The sequence below is a fragment of the Eleginops maclovinus genome, chromosome 7 (genome assembly GCF_036324505.1).
Source record: "Eleginops maclovinus isolate JMC-PN-2008 ecotype Puerto Natales chromosome 7, JC_Emac_rtc_rv5, whole genome shotgun sequence".
NCBI classification, from domain to species: Eukaryota; Metazoa; Chordata; class Actinopteri; order Perciformes; family Eleginopidae; genus Eleginops; species Eleginops maclovinus.
Genome location: NC_086355.1, coordinates 19,242,326 through 19,259,907, shown reverse-complemented (window position 1 = coordinate 19,259,907; position 17,582 = coordinate 19,242,326). Strand labels below are relative to the sequence as shown.

At 45.2% G+C, this 17,582-nt stretch overlaps 1 protein-coding gene across 1 annotated transcript; it reads right to left on the bottom strand.

Annotated features, from left to right (window-relative positions):
- Positions 1-6,397: 6,397 nt before the first annotated feature.
- Positions 6,398-8,361, bottom strand: LOC134866997 (putative nuclease HARBI1). The gene is made up of 2 exons (XM_063887258.1): positions 7,404-8,361; positions 6,398-7,103 (listed from the first exon to the last, which is right to left on the bottom strand). Exons 1-2 carry the CDS (start codon positions 8,093-8,095, stop codon positions 6,557-6,559), a joined length of 1,239 nt encoding a protein of 412 aa, XP_063743328.1. The 5' UTR covers positions 8,096-8,361; the 3' UTR covers positions 6,398-6,556.
- Between the last annotated feature and the right edge of the window lie 9,221 nt (positions 8,362-17,582).

Sequence of the window (17,582 nt, the reverse complement as noted above, 5' to 3'; positions counted from 1 at the left end):
ACAGCAAGAAAAGTTGAGCACAACTGAAAAGGTCTTCAGAACGGCATATTATATTGCCAAAAATAACCGACCGTTTACAGATCACCCGGGCCTCATAGACTTACAAACACTCAATGGGCTCAACATGGGCAGAGTCCTCCACAGTAATGTGGTATGCACTGACATTGTTCATTTTATTGCTGAAGAGATGAAGAAATCCCTAATGTCCAGTATCAGGCGTACAAAGCCCAAGGTGTCTATCCTGATGGATGAAAGCACTACAGTGAGTAAGAAATCCTGTCTTGTTATATACTTACGAGCATCTGTGGCAAATGCAGACCCACTTTATTTTTCTTAAATGTCATTGAGCTGGAAAAAACTACAGCAGATGGCATTACTGATGCATTGATCCAGTGCCTCGTGGACAATGGACTAGATGATGACTTTCTGAAGGACTGTTTTGTTGGATTTTGCTCAGATGGGGCATCAGTGATGCTGGGTAAAAAGGCAGGCGTATATGCAAAACTCAAAGCAAAATACCCTGACATTGTGGGATGGCACTGTCTCAATCATAGGTTGGAACTCTCAGTTGGTGATGCAGTAAAGTGCTGTGTTGAGACTAACCACTTTACAAGCTTCCTCGACAAATTGTACAGTCTTTACAGCCAATCACCCAAAAACATCAGAGAACTTAACAGTGCTGCAGCATCAGTGGGAACACAATTGCGGAGGATAGGTCGGGTTTTAGGTGTGAGGTGGGTAGCTTCCTCCTACAGAACTGTTGAGGCTGTGTGGAACATGTATAGTGCCCTGCACAAGCACTTCACAAGTGCTAGTCAAGATTCGGCTAGAACCTCTTTAGAGAGGTGTATGTATGAAGGCCTGGGAGATAAACTGTCATCTGCAGACTTCATTAAAAATCTTGGACTTATGTATGATGCTTTGGAGGAACTAAAAGATTTATCAGAAGCATTACAAAGCAGAGACATCCGTCTCTCTGAAGCGATGAAAAAAATAAAAAGACAGGCTGAGATTTTTTCAGCAATGGGGGAGGAAAAAGGGGCATACTATAAACTTGCTTGTCAGGGTGTTGAAGAAGGTGTTTTCAAAGGGGTGCCAGTGAGAACAGGTGGGAGGCAAACAATGATTCCACCTCAGAAATTCTTTCACACTTTGAGTAATAGCATGCTGTCCAGGATGGTCACAGAGGGTGAACTAGAACTTTATGAGCTGCTGAATATTCTTAATCCCGAAACCTGGCCAACTCCAGTGCCAGTCTTATTTGGAGAGGCCGAATTAAGGCTGCTTTGTACCAGTCTTAAAATCCACTTCTCAAATGTCAAGCAAGATTTCAGAGACCTTAAGGACAGTGGCTTGCCACTGAAAGGAGGACTGATACAGTTGAAACATGCAGGAGACACACTGGCCGTCAGTACTGCAGAGTGTGAAAGAGGGTTCTCCCTAATGAACAACATAATTTCACCCATTCGCAATCAACTAAAAGTTGAGAATTTGTCATATTTAATGTTCATTAACTTAGTGGGCCCACCACTGGAGTTGTGGAACCCCACTAAATACGTTAAAAAGTGGGTTATGACCCGGCGGTCTGCAGACCATACGTCTTGTAAAGTGAGGCATGAAAGCCACCACAAGCTTGACATGAGTGCCATTTGGAATGTCATGAATTGAAGGTGCACTGTGTAGGATGGTGGCCACAGTATGTATTGCAACTAAACTGCTCATTAAAACTGCTGCCTATTGCCAAACAAAATGACTTGTCAAAGGACAAATGGGTTATGTTATTGTTGTGATATGTGCAAGAATAACTAATAAAGAACACAATGTGAATTAACGGTGTGTTAGTAGCAGTGTATTCATATAGTAGAAATGTTTCGCGACATTGACCACTGCGAGTGAAGGGCTCCCCCACTTTACAAAAGCCAATTTAAACACTGCATACATGTAAATAAAATCCAAATACAGAAAAAGTTTTACATATGTATTTTTGATCAACATTTGTTTTCCGTTTCAAACCGCTGAACCTGCAAACACAATCCGCTCTCTGTGCATGGATCGCAGCGCATTCGTGTGTTCGTTTTTGAGACTCCCCTGACGCTCACCCGATTCGTACTTGTAATTTCTTCCATCACAATCAGATGTCTCAACTAGTTAGCTACCCAATTGCAAGCTAGCTGCTAACTAGCATACCAGCTACCATTTAACCTGACAAATGGTATGGCTAACCTGGCTATGGCTAACAAGCCATATGGTACCGTGTGTCGTACCTAACTAGTTAGCTACCCACATGCCAGCTAGCTGCTAACTAGCATACCTGGGTTCGACAAAAAAAACTAATATTTCTCAAGACAAAAATATCTTTTAATTTCATATTTTTTTACCGCTTTCGCTCTACCTGAATAATCTCTTCACACAACACCTCAAAAGTGCCCAAAACGTACCTTTTTCAGTGAACTTGTCCGAAGATCATGGTGGGACATGACATACCCAGTAATCCAAACGTGGGAATGAGGAGAGCCGTTAGAAATGTTTGGTTAGGGTTGTTAAATTGTCATGGCAAAAGATCTGACCAATCACAATTATGCTCATCTGAAACTATAGTATTGCAAGCTCTCGGTTAACCTTTCAATGTATTGCTCATAAAACAAAAATCCAAAAGGTGGCAGTGTTGCACAATGAACTGATAAAAGGCCAAACATCAACCAATGCATTTCAACCAAACACTACTGTAGAGACCCTCTGCATCCTCATCAGTGGTTCATTTGAGCCGGATCCTGCCGGAACAGGATCCGGCACCTCTTCATTTTGGCCACCCTGTGTTCCGGCACCTATTTGGGCAGATCCGGTACCTCTCACAAAAAATAAAAATAAAAAAAATGGTTAAAATGAAATAAAATATACAGATATTAATTTACAGAAAAAAATCCCAAGAATTTCATGTCGTTTATTAAGATTAAGATTTGAAAGAGTCGGAGATCTGTGTTGACGCACTGAAAAGCTGGACCAACGGACAAACGCGTTCACTTTTGAAATTCGCCACATGAGGAGCACTTCGCAGAGAGGAAGAAACTAATTAAATGCAAGCATGTCAAAAAGACAGTTAAATTTACTGTCTTTCTTCAAAAAGAAGGAAGAGGTAATAGACACTTCAAAACGAGTCAGAAAAGCCTCCACAAGCAGCGACGAGGGCAGCTGCAGCGGTCATGTTGATGGTCAAAACCAGGAGGAGGTTAGCGCCGCAACAGCTAGCCAGCTAGCTAACCGACAGCTAGCCAAGCCCGGGCAGGAGGCTGGCACCGTGTCAGCAGCGGGTCAGGTTCACCGCCAGCCGGAGCAGGAGCCAGCTACCGTCGGCCAGGTGGACCACCAACAGCAACCGGTGGGTACCCTGGCATCAACTAGCCCGGTACAACAGCTGGAGCAGGCAAGTGGAACCGCGACATCAGGCTTACAGCAGGAAGAGTCAGTAGGAGAGGAGAGCGTAGAGGAGTGTGGGACGTCCAGCGACAGGTCAGGGATGGGATGCACAACTGCTTGGACAGAAGCTCAGCTAAAAGTGAAGCAGACTTAGGCTACGTGCCCACGACAACGCTCTGAAGCAAAAACGCAGATGTCCGTTTTTCCCCTCCACAATTTATCTGCGTTTATCTGCGTTCTCACGAGCGTTTTGGGGGTGGATATCTGTCTATCCATGGGAACAGGGAAAACGTATAAAACTCATAATACTCGCAGTTTGCCGATGAAGTAAGCACGCCCCGGACGTAGGTGGCAGTAGCAACAATACCAAATGCCTGTTTTGTGGCTACTTCCTCCGCGTCAGTTAGAAGAAAATGGCGAAGCGCGGCGGCAATAACAGTACGCCTAGTTCAAACTTTGTTTGGACAGATGAGGAGGTCCAGTTGCTGCTAAACACAACTTTAAACTACAAAGCCAGGAAGGCAGTGGATAATGTTGATTGGGAGAGTGTCCAAAACAAATATACTGAAATATGGGAGTCGTTCATGGAGAACTACCCACTAAACGACCCAAAGTACCCTCATGCTAAGGACCAGGTTAGCAAAGGTCATGTTGCAACCAAAATTAAAGCCGTGCGCATAAAATATAGGCATGCTGTGGACACCCAGAGCCGTAGTGGGCACGGGAGGGTGGTGTCTTTGTTTTTCGAGCTATGTGATGAAATTTGGGGTACCACCCCTGCCTCCACAACAGTAGAGCATGGCCTCGAAACGGCAGACGTAAATGATGGGGCAGCAGAGCTGGGCGGTGTAGAACTAGCAGAAGCAGAAGAATCGGTGCAGGAGGACAGCTCATCTTCGGAGCCGGGCAGAGAAACTCTTTCGAGGAGGAGACACTTACTTCAGGTAAAACTATGTGTTTGACGCTAGTGTTAGCCCCAAACATCATGGCAATGTAAGGGGCACCTGTCCTGTTCCGGGTGTGTGTGTGTGTGTTTTTTTTTTATAATGACAGTGAGTAAAAAATATTGTTTACACGAATTACAAAGGACAGTTGTGCTTGCCAGATGCACAATTACACTCGTTATTGTTTGGATGTTGAAATGGTTTGGATGTCACAATGTTCCAGTCCTACCGTTTTGACACAATTCAAGTGAAGTGTAGCCCACTGAAGTTGGTATCCCTATTGGTCTGTAACTGACAATGGCACAATATTTGAAATCGCGTTAACACACACACACACACACACACACACACACACACACACACACACATAGCCCACACACACACACACACACACACACACACACACACACACACACACACACACACACACACACACACACACACACAGAGAGAGAGAGCGCGCAAACGCCTACAGCATTGCTGCAGTGGGCCTAAAGACAATCTTTTGCACACAACCGAAATTGCATACAAGACCTACAACAAGACCTGCATACAAGACCTATACAAGACCTGTAATATTGTCACGAAGGTGGATTGTGCATGCATGTTGTACAGGACAAGGACAGATGCACTATTACAAGTCCACTAATGTTTGCTTTGGTCTGTTATTTTGTAGGCCAAACTCAACAGCTACAAGACAAGCAGGCTTCAGAAGAAAGTGCGGAGCGATGAACACCATGAAGCCCTCCAAATTAAAAAGAGGATTGCCGACATCATGGAGAATTCGGAAAGGGAACACAGTTCCAGAATGGATGCATTAGTGACTGCCCAAACCAGGATGAGCCAGTCTTTTGAAACTCTTGTGAGACATTTCACCTCACCCTCATACAGACCAAACATGGCTTTCTCACACAACGCGCCCACATACCTACAGCCCATGGCCTCCTCAAGCTACTTACCACCTGCCATGCCCTCCTCCCACCAATACATACCACAAGAACCACACATGCCCTCCTATAACCCATACATGCCACCACCAGAACCAGCTAGAGCCTCATGCCAGTCAGACACGGCACCACCAGCACCATGTACACAGACACGATACATGGCCACCTCGCACACCTCACCTCACTCGCACACCTCACCTCACTCGCACACCTCACCTCACTCGCACACCTCACCTCACTCGCACACCTCACCTCACTCGCACACCTCACCTCACTCGCACACCTCACCTCACTCGCACACCTCACCCATGGCCTCCTTAAGCACATATGTGCCCCCCTCCCACCCATTCATGACACCAGAATCACCCATGCCCTCCTCTCACCAATACTTACCACAACCACCCAGGGCCGCCTCCTACACAGACCAGCTGCTTTCAGAAAGCACTGATGAAGAAGACCAGGTTGATCTTCTTTCATTGTAAGTAGCCTAGCCGTGCTTACATACTGTCAAATGACTTGTTCAACGTTGTTGCCGTTGATGCTACCTCATGTGGCTATGCAGGCCGATTTTCGAGTGTACTTTATATTTCTATTTTTGTACAGTGTTACTGTATATTTGGTTTATGGCTGTCTTTGCATGATGTTCACATGCACTTTGTCCTGAATATTTGACATAAAAGGGTTTTTTATGTTGCGTTGCACCTTAGTAAAACTGTCATTTGCACTATATACATTTTTTGGGGGATTTATGTTTTCTGTATTTATGTTTCAACAAGATAAAATACTTGATTTCCCCCCTGATTTGCATGTGTTATTGAGAAAAGTCTTACACACCTCATTTTGACAGGTCACGAACATCTACTGGACAATCAGTTACCAACAGAATGCTCCCCCTTGTTGTCCTCATTTGTCATCATGTCTGCTAATTCTATGTAGTTACACAGAAAGTGTTACAACTGAAATCATAGGAGATATGACGTTTAAACAGTTGTCATATTGCAGAACCACTAAACATAGTAATCATAATCTTAGTAAATTAATGCAGGTTATTTTGACAAAAAAGGGTTTTATTCATTAGCTGTTGTAATTACTGAGAACGAGTACATAAAGTCATGAACACAACACATCACAAGTTCTGGTAGACTGATCACAAAACAATATCAACACCAAAAAAATAATGTGCATAAACATAAACACAGGTGTCACCAGTAACTGTTTTACTGGCAAACAAGCTGATTTTAAAAGAACATATTATGGGTCCAGATACTTGGTGAGGACTCTCCTCACCCGCTTTCCACCTGCCTCGTTGCAGTCTGTGGTATAATTGTTCCTCTGTGTGGGAGGTTGCTGGTCCCGATCCATTTGCACGGCTTCCTCTTGTGCATGGTGATTCACGGTCTCGTGGCAAGCCTCACAGTAGTTGTTGAGGACAAAACAGGCATAAATCACAGTAGGCAGGTCACTGAGATTTATGTCCATTTGTCGCTTCAGGCAGGCGAACCTGGCCTTGAGGCGACCGAATGCACACTCTATGACCATACGAGCCTTGCATAGGGAGAGGCCAAAGTACTGCTCAGAAGGGGTTGCGCCTCCATTTGCATATTCCTTCATCAGGTATGGCAGGAGGGGATAGGCCGGGTCTCCCAACAGGAAGATGGGGATGGCTTCCTCATCCTCCACTATCTGCTTCTCCAGTGAGGGAATCTTCCCAGTCTTCAAAAAACTGTTGACTTTCGAGTTGGCGAACATCCGGGCATCATGCACACTACCTGGCCATTTCACCACCACATCCATGAATCTGCAACACAAATGAAGCATCATGACTTTAAGGTTTTTTAAAAGAGAAAACCCCCACAACATGTACATTTCTAACAAAAATAGATTAATGAATGGGTGTGTAAATATAGCTAAATGTTGTGTCAATATGGTACTGTAGGCTTATTAATATAGACTACATGTATATTGGGCTATATTGGCTACATTCTGTTAATTTTTTTTGTTACAAGGCTATTGGATGGGACAGACTGCTCTGTGCCCAATTGAGTGATGGTGGTGTATAGCTGATGTCTTTGGAGTGATAAACTGCCTGTAGCCTTACCTGTACTTATGGTCACATACAGCTTGGACGTTCAGCGAGTATCTTCTCTTCCTGTTTATGTAGTCAGTGGCGTTCACAGGCGGCTGTTTGATATCGATGTGTGTCCCGTCTACTGCTCCTAGACACTGGGGCATCCCATGGTCTTCTAGGAACCCAGCCACTAGCTCCTCAGTATCCGGGACAGTGAATGGCAGCTTTATATATTTGGGTCCGAGATGAACCGTAATTGCACGGCACGTGTCTCGTACGATCCTCGACACCGTAGATCTCCCCAGACCAAATGAATTTGCTGTTTTGCGGAGGCGCCCCTCATCGCTAAGATAGTACAGTGTACATGCCACCTTCTTCAGAGGCAGCACTGGCTGTCGCATATTAGTCGATTGACCCTCGATGTGAGGACGAAGTAGGTCAGTCAGGGCATAAAGGGAGTCTTTGGTCATGCGGAAATTTTCGTACCACGCTTGCTCGTCCACCACATCATTAACGAAGTTCTCCCACCACTCGGAGCTTCTCCCTGGCCTCGTCCACACTCGTCTCTCACTTCGTCGTGTCTCCTCCTCCGGTGCGTCAATAATGTCCAATATCCGTTGGTATCGTCTCCTATGGTCTAAATGACTCTCGGTAAAGAGTCTCGCCATTTGTTGGCCTGCATGCATACCATTCAACGCGGCTACTGCTACACGTTCATCCATGTTTATCAAAGGGCAGGCTCAAATTTGGCGCTAGAACGTCACTTCCAGATGCCTGTGCAAAAAAAAAACCTGTGCAAAAAACGCACTTCTGCGTTTTGAACTGTTCCTACGGCGACGAGAGACTGGAACGTTTTCAAGATCTCCACTTTGAGGGGCGTTTGCGTTTTCTCCGTTTTCAACTCCTAAAAACGCCGTCGCCGTGTGCACGATAGGCACATCTGTCGAAATGTTCTACGTTTATCTGTCGTTACCGTTGTCGTGGGCACGGGGCCTTACTATCCCTGGCTTTTTAGGGGAAAATCAGGTTTGGGTTGCACAACGTGTAAGGCGGTGGGGACTTTGGGGGCAGAGAAGACGTCGGGGATGAAACTGGCAAAAGAGTGGGTTTTATGCACAGTAACCTCATCTGCTTCAGATATTATAAAACAGCAACGGGCACTTAGAAAAAAGGTATTTGAACATGCCCGTACCAAGGCTCACCTAGCAGCAGCAAACATTCTCGAAAAGGCAAAAGTGGACACTTTAGGACAATCTGTAATTAATAGTCAGTCTGAACAGATGGCCACAGCTCGCGTATTTCGCACGGCGTACAAGGAGGCTAAACGCCACCGTCCCGCATATGGCTTCGAACAGGAGATTGATTGCCAAGAATTAAATGGACTCGATATGGGGAGAATTTTACATTCCAATGTTGCATGTGGAAACATACAGAAACATATTTCTGAAGAAATGAAAAGAAAACTGTTTGAAAAAATAGTACAGTGCACTCCCAAAATCAGTGTAATGCTGGATGAGTCAACCAGTTTAAGCAAAAAGAGCTGCTTGATAATATACATTAGGGCTCAGTTGCCCGATATGGACAAGCCTACAAACATTTTTACTGAACTCGTAGAGCTAGATGATCTAACTGCTCAAGGTATTGTCCACAAACTGTTGTCTGCTCTGGAGCGCCTGCATTTGACACAGGATTTTCTCTCTAAGACCCTCATTGGAGTAACTTGTGATGGTGCTTCGGTTATGTTAGGGCGTAAAAGCGGAGTGGCGAGTCGGCTCCAGGCCATGTTTCCCAACATTACTGTGTGGCACTGCTCAGCCCACAGGCTTGAGCTTGCAGTCGCAGACGTAGTGAAAGAGATGGGTGCTATAAATCACTTTAAAATATTGATGGACAAGATATATGCACTGTATAGCACATCTAACAAAAATCGAATGGAGCTGAGAGAGTCAGCTGAGAGCTTGGATGTCCAGCTATGCAAAATAGGTCGTATTTTAGACACTAGATGGGTGGCATCAAGTTTTAGAACCGTTGAAGCAGTGTGGAAGAACTACCCAGCACTTTACAAGCATTTCAAAACTGCATCAGAAGATCCCTCCCGTAACAGTGTCACAAAGCAAACATACAGTGGGCTTGCTATGCGCTTATCTTCGCATGCGTTTGTGAACAATTTAGGCATAATGTGCGATGCATTGCAAGAATTATCTGAGCTCTCAGTCGAGCTTCAAAAACGAGACATTACCATCATTTCAGCACACAAGTCAATTTGTCGGGAAATCAGGGTACTTGAGGCCATGTCGGATCGGCCAGGTCGCTACACTGAACTGAGCCAAAGGAGAATTGAGGAAAACTCTTTCCATGGCATCACGCTGAATGGAGGAAAATCAAGCGACAGATCACTCGACCCCAAGCAGTTTTTTCTAACTGTGGCCAAGAACTTGGAGGACCGTATGTTATCTCAAGGAGGCCGGATGCCAGATAAAACTGGATATAACAAGTTCATTGAGGAGTTGAAGGTGCTTTACGCACAATACTGGCCCGAGGACGCAGGTGCGCTGTATGGAGAGACTGAGGTCGAGTCACTGTGTCAGCGCTTCAACATTGCCAACCCGCGCGCAGTCATACGGGCCTACAGAAGGTACAGAGACTCAGATGGCAAAGACCCCCCCGATGAGCTGATGGAGTTACTTGTTGCTGTCAACAGCATTCCAATTGCAAGTGCTGAATGTGAGCGCGGATTTTCACAAATGAACTTGATTTGCACTCCCAACCGTAGCTCTTTGCTCACATCCACCATGTCATCTTTACTCTTCCTAAATCTTGTTGAACCCCCCCTGGCTAAATTCAATCCAGTCCCGTACGTGAGGTCCTGGGTGGCCAAAGGACACAGAACTGCCACAGACACACGCAGTAAAAGTAGAAAAAAAGAGATGGAGGACAATCCGGACATGCTCGTGATGTGGGGTGTTTTAAACAACTAAATATGGTGAGCAAACATACTGTCTATTAATAGGCCGCCGTGCCAATCTTTGAATAATACATATTTTTTTTACACGTTAAACCTGTTGAGAAATTGATTGCTGGCTGTATACTGAAGTCCCACCTGTGGTGATGTGTTGTTGTTGTGCGTTGTGCGTACTATCCTAAAATAATTGTAAATTATCGTCATAACATTTATACCATGGATACTATTTGAAATCGAGGCTTGTATGTCCCACAGCGTTGCAAGTGGACATTTTCATGTTGTTTTCAGCACCTTTTATGTATACGTTCCGGGACCTGTACGCGTCTCGTCATCCCTGAGCTGTCATGTACTTTGCGTTCCGGCACCTTATGATTTACAAATTAAGCACTGATCCTCATCCCTCTCTCAAGTCTTTACGCCCCTGGGCCCTAGGACAAAAAGGTGAGGGGGGACAAGCAGGGAGGCACAGCAACCAAATATACAACACCAATGGGAGCTTCAACATAACTTCTACTGTTGAGGTGATCAAAGGAAACAAACAAACTTGCTGCAGCTCAATTTGAATAGCGACAAAGTGACCAACACAAAAGTGAGGCAAAATAGCCACAAGCCATTAATGTCACCAAACCAAAACAAGCACTGAAACTGCCTTAATCAAAGACCTGAGTGCTGCTTTCCACACTATAAATCACCATATTTTACTACAGAGACTTGAACATCACGTTGGTATCAAAGGATATGCCCTATCCTGGCTTAGATCTTACCTTACTGACCTTCTTCAATGTGTACATGTCCATAATGACTCATCCTGTCATGCAAAAGTAAGCTATGGAATAACCCAAGGTTTAGGCTCAGGTGCAGGTGTGGAGACCATAGCATATAATGTGGCCGACCAACTCTCTCTGCACCTTAACAAATATCCACCGGAAGCAACACAAGACCTACAATCGATTGACTTTTCCCTCAATATTGATGGCTTACCTCTTTTCAAGTCTTCAAACAAGTCACTCTGGCCAATTCTGTGTTCCATCAATTTGACACCAAAATGCATTTTCCCCCTCTCCCTCTCCATGGCCTCTTCCAAACCAAAGGATATCACTTTCATCAGAGAGCAGCAAGAGAATTATCCAAAGTCATGCAGGATGGTGTGGAGTGCATTACTTGTGATGCTCTAGCTAAGGCGATGGTGAGGTGTGTAAAGCTCTACTCTGGGTACTACGGCTGCGATAAGTGTGACCAAAAGGGGTTCTGGGCTGGGCGAATGCTCTTCGCTGAAGTGGACAACCTTAGGTTGAGGATGGACCAGTCATTCAGGGAGTGCTGGCAGCCGGAGCATCATCAGGCAGAAAAAACGTCTCCCTTCTGCAGCATGCCCATTGACATGGTGAGGTCATTTCCTGCCAATTATATGCACCAATACTACCTTGGGGTGATGAGGAAGTTACTGCTGCTGTGCACAAGGGGACAGACAGCAACACGAATGTGAAGATGCCAAATCACTCGTGTCAGCGAGCGTCTGGTGGCACTGAGATCTGTAATTCCTGATTGTTTTGTCAGGAAGCCAAGGGGACTGGAGGAAACTCGACCGCTGGAAAGCAACCGAGCTGCGCCAATTTGCTCTTTACACAGGGAAGATTGTGCTGAAAGGCGTACTCCAGGAAAACCTTTTTCGGGCATTTCATGGCCTTCAGCAATGCTATGTGCATTTTTGTGTCCCTTCAGGTGGCTGTGACTCAAAGTTCATATGCAAGTGATCTTTTAAGGTACTTTGTTGAACGCGGAGGGATGTTGTATCGACAAAGATTTCTTGTGTACACTCGTTGCTGAATTTGGCAGCTGATGTCCACACATTTGGGTCCCTTGACAACTTCAGTGCCTTCCCGTTTGACAATAAGCTGCAACATATAAAGAGAATGGTGCGATCAGGGAGAAATCCGCTCATGCAGGTTGCCAACCGCCTGGAGGAAACCACAAGAGTAAAAATACAAGATGAAATCCATAGGAAAGCAATAAGGGGAAGAAACAGATTCTTCATGGTCAGCGGTGAAGAATGCTGTGGGGTGGTGTCTGTGGGAAGTGAAAATGATCAGACTGTCCTGTGCAGAGTTTACACCAACCTGCAGCCATACACAATGACACCTTGTGACTCCCGTGTCTATGGAACTTTCCGTGCCAGTATTAAGACATCGGAAATGCAGCTTCTTGATGAGAGCAGCCTTGAGAGGAGGGCGTTCATGGTCAAGGAAGGTCATGGATCAAGGGTTGTGGTTGCCATCCTTCACACCTTGTGAATTCGGACAGCTTGACTGACCTGCCTCTTTGCATCTAGAACATTGATTTTTATTATTATCATGATTATTGTCATTATTTGAATTCAGGCCACAAACCAGTACGTCATGCTGCACTTCACTGCAGAGAATGAACTGGAGGCAGCACCATCAAAATGGCTGGAGTGGAATGATGGGGTAAGATATTTTTGAAGATTTTAAGCAATTAACATTTTTTATGATATCAACTACGTTTAAGCGATCTCACTGTGTCCTTACAGATCCTATATTGCTATTGGCCACAACATAATGCTGGCACCTCAGCCAAGAAATGTTTCTTGCCAGACAAACATCTCTGGACCAAACATGTTTTGAGGATATTTTCCGAAAAAGGTATATTACTCAAATAATATCAAATCATCTATATATTTTCTTACACTCATTTCCTCCACACATAGTCAATGTAATGGTGTTAAACAGATTTCTGTGTTTGTTTATAATAATAATAATAATAAATCACATTTATATGGCGCTTTCTATGGTACTCAAAGACGCTTTACATATTGCCCTATCAAAACTATGCAAACAGATCATTTATTCATTTATACTAGGGTTAAAACAAAACAGAGGTTAAAACAAGAAGAAGAAGGTGGGGGTTATGTGGGGATGGCTAGTGTAAAAAGGTGTGTTTTTAGTGCAGATTTGAACGAAGAGAGGGTTGGGGAGACTTTGAGGTGGGAGGGAAGCGAATTCCATAGGGAGGGGGCAGCAACTGAGAAGGTCCGATCACCCCAGGTCCGGCGCTTTGTCCGGGGGACTTGTAGTAGGTTGGCAGAGACGGACCTGTGGGATCAGGAGGGGGCATGGTGATGGAGGAGGTCAGCAAGGTAGGGGGGTGCTAAGTTGTTGAAGGCCTTGTAGGTGGTGAGTAAGATTTTGAAGTTGATTCGGTGTTTTATTGGAAGCCAATGAAGTTCACGGAGGACAGGTGTGATGTGTTCTCTGGAGCGAGCCGCGGTGAGGAGGCGTGCAGCAGAGTTCTGGACATATTGGAGTTTATTGAGGACTTCGGTGGTGGTGCCGTAGAGAACACTGTTGCAATAGTCGAGCCTGGATGTAATGAATGTATGGATGAGTTTCTCAGCAGCGGTAGTTGACAGGTTGGGGCGGAGGCGGGCGATATTTCGGAGGTGGATAATGGCGGTTTTGGTAGTAAGGTTGACATGGGGGAGGAAGGACAGAGTGGGGTCCACGATAACTCCAAGGTTACAGACTTTGGTGGAGGGGGTGATGGTGGAGCCATCAATGTTAAGGGAGAAGTGGAGTGGGTGAGGGAGTCAGGACCAATGATGAGGATTTTGGATTTATTGGAGTTGAGTTTGAGAAAGTTATTTTGCATCCAGGTCTTGATGTCAGTCAGACAGCATCCTCTCCCTCGGAAAAAATATGTTCACTAATTACTCCACACTAGATTGTGATGGGTCGATTTGTCGACTTGTTGTTACAGACAGCTATGCTACGCCCCGGTACAGGGCCCGCAAGGGACAGGAAACGTCCCATGTGGAGGAGTCGGACAGAGATTTCCGCCGGGTGATGATCCCAAGAAGGGTCATTGGTAGAATTATAAATATTACGAATATTTTGCTCCATTACTTGTTTAGAAAAAACATCTTCACTACATTTTTAACCGACAGAGGAAAATGACCAGCCCAGGAAAAGAAAAAAGAACAGAAAAAAATCAATGTAAGTACTCAAAAGCAAATGCTGCTCACTTTCTCATTAAGATGAGAAATCTAGAGAGATTTCAGCGTGATGACCATAGCTATGAGATGGTGGTGCTTGATTGTATGTTGTCAGGTGCCTATGGTGTAACCTGGAGAGAGAGCAGGAAAAAATACTTCTGCTTTTAGAACTTCTGATTTGTTTGTTTGAATTACTATTATATTATTTTGTTTGCATTGATGATAACATCATTATTGGTTCTGCAGCTGACGGAGGCCAAAAAAGAAAAGAGCCAAGGCCACAAACACCTGAATGTAAGTAATCATATGTGACTGTGACTACTAAGTAAACAGATTTCCCCAAAACAAATGTGGCCTTTTGAACAATCAGTCATAGTAAAGTTAACACAGCTAATAAAAGGACTCAATTCGTTGAAAAGTAATGCATCCAGTGGTGACGGATGACAGTCATGTGGATTTTTTGTCTTGCTTTGCAGTTGATTTACATGATGAAACATCAGAAGGTAACATAAATGTCAACCAACCCAAAAAAAAGTTTAATAAGTCAAATCTTTTTATATGGATCTAATATGATTTCATTGTTTCCTGTTGACTATGGATGACACAGATGAAAATGTAGCCCCCCCCCGCAAAAAAGAAAGCGCAGCCCGCCCCCCCCAAAGACCCTTCTTTTTGCCAAGGGCTCCACAATGTGAGTATAGCTATATCAGCTATACTCACATGTGTGTACTACAAACAGATGTGAGTAGACATTCACAGAGCTCAGGAGTTCAGCAGTCTTATAGCCTGTGGTATAAAACTGTCTCTGAGTCTGGTGGTCTTGGTCCGGATGCTGCGGTACCGTCTGCCAGACGGCAGCAGACAGAACAGATTGTTGCTGGGGTGATGGGGGTCCTTTCATATCCTACCGGCCTTCTTCCTACACCGCTGGGTGTAGAGGTCCTCCATGGATGGCAGCTCCGTCCTGGTGATGTGCTGAGCAGTTTTCACCACCCTCTGTAGAGTCTTACGGTTGAGGGCGGTGCAACTGCCATACCAGGCGGTGATGCAGCCAGTCAGGATACTCTCGATGGTGCACCTATAGAAGCTGCAGAGTATCCTGGAGTCCATGTTGAACTTCCGCAGCCTGCGGAGGAAGAAGAGCCGCTGTCGAGCCGTCTTGGATATAACCCTGGTGTGATGTGTCCATGTCAGGTCCTCACTGATGTTTAGCCCGAGGAACCTGAAGCTGCTGACTCTCTCCACAGGAGTCCCGTCGATGGTGATGGGTGTGTGTGCCTCTCTCTGCCCCTTCCTGTAGTCCACAATCAGCTCCTTTGTTTTGCTGACGTTGAGATGGAGGTTGTTGTCTTCGCACCAAGATATCAAGGCTCTGACCTCCTCTCTGTACGCCGTCTCGTCGCCGTCTGTGATCAGGCCGATGACGGTCGTGTCGTCAGCAAACTTGATGATGGTGTTGGAGCTGTGTGTGGCCACGCAGTCGTGCGTGAACAGGGAGTAGAGGAGAGGGCTGAGCACACAACCCTGAGGGGCTCCGGTGTTGAGGGTCAAGGTGGAGGATGTCACTGCCTGGGATCTGCCCGTTAGGAAGCTCATGATCCAGTCACAGAGGGCGCTGTTGAGCCCAAGGTCCCTGAGCTTAATGATGAGCTTGGAGGGCACAATGGTGTTGAATGCTGAACTGTAGTCAATGAACAGCATTCTCACATAAGTGTTCCTCTGGTCCAGGTGGGAGAGGGCAGTGTGGAGGGTGAGGGAGATGGCATCATCCGTGGACCTGTTTGCTCTGTAGGCAAACTGCAGGGGGTCCAATGAGTCAGGGAGGGAGGAGGTGATAAAAGTTTTGACTAACCGCTCAAAGCACTTCATGATGATGGAGGTGAGTGCAACTGGGCGGTAGTCTTTGAGGCAGATGGGTTTTGTCTTTTTGGGGACAGGGACAATGATGGACTCTTTAAGACATGTGGGGACTACAGACTGGAGCAGTGACCTATTGAAAATGTCTGTGAACACATCTGCAAGCTGAACTGCACACACCTTGAGAGCACGGCCAGGGATGCCATCAGGTCCAGGAGCCCTGTGTGCGTTGATCCTTTTCAGAGATCTACACACATCTGCACTGGTTAAAACCAGTGAGCAGGCGATCCTGGGCCTTCTGTGCCTCCACAGCCGGGGGCCTCTCAAAGCGTGCATAAAATGTGTTCAGTTCATCTGGGAGAGATGCAGACACTTCCTCAGCACCACTCGTTGTCCTTGATGATTCCTTCTGTAAATATACTTGTAATCACTACAGGCAGCAGTGTTGAGGACAGCCACCAGTTAGGAAAAGGTGAATTTACATCAAGTTATTGCCAATAATCCACCCCCACCATCACAGGGACCCTGTATACACACTTTAGTGTTTGTTTTAATTTAATTATTAATGCGTGATTGATTAGTGGTTTGTAGACATTCATTTTTACACCACCACATTGTATTTACACCTTTACTTTATACAGAGGTCGTTAAGCTGTTTGAAGGCTTTGAGCGGAGGATGCTCCTAAAATTAGAAGTAATGCAGGAAAACCTAAATAACGTGATGAATAGGGTGATGGACTTGTTTGAGGCCAGGACGCCACAACCAACCCAAGAAGACATAATTGACATGCTGCAGGAGCCATGTGAAACTGTAGAAGACCTAGAGAACTTGTGCCTCCAGATACAGTCCCCATCATACAAAAAGAAAATAGTGAGTGCAGTGACATTACTTTCCTGGTATTTTGACAAATGACACACCACATAACAGATCTTTTGATTTTATACAGATTCAATACCTCAGCCTGCAAGCTGGAGCGAGCCTGGGCGATGGTGTGAAGAGGATGCGAAGGAAAATAGGCAGCAACTCGCTCTGGGGGATATATAGCTTTAAGGGGAGAAAGGGAAAGTGGTCATTCGAGCAGCTCCCTATTAATGAAGCAGTGATAAGTAAGTATCTGTCATGTAATTTTGACACAAACATATAAGTCCCTGTGCTTTTGGAAACATTTTCAGATTGTAAATAGCAATATAGCAAAGGCTATAGTACCACAAAATAGTAATTCACAATTCTTCAGAGGCTCTACTGGTGTCATTCCATGTCAAATCACACACTACCATCTCTGTTCTGAAATGCTTCATTTGAGCTTTTACAAAAAAATAAGTGTGTTAAGGGAAATCTATCTAAAGTTCACCATTTTCAATTATAAAAATTCCTTCAACA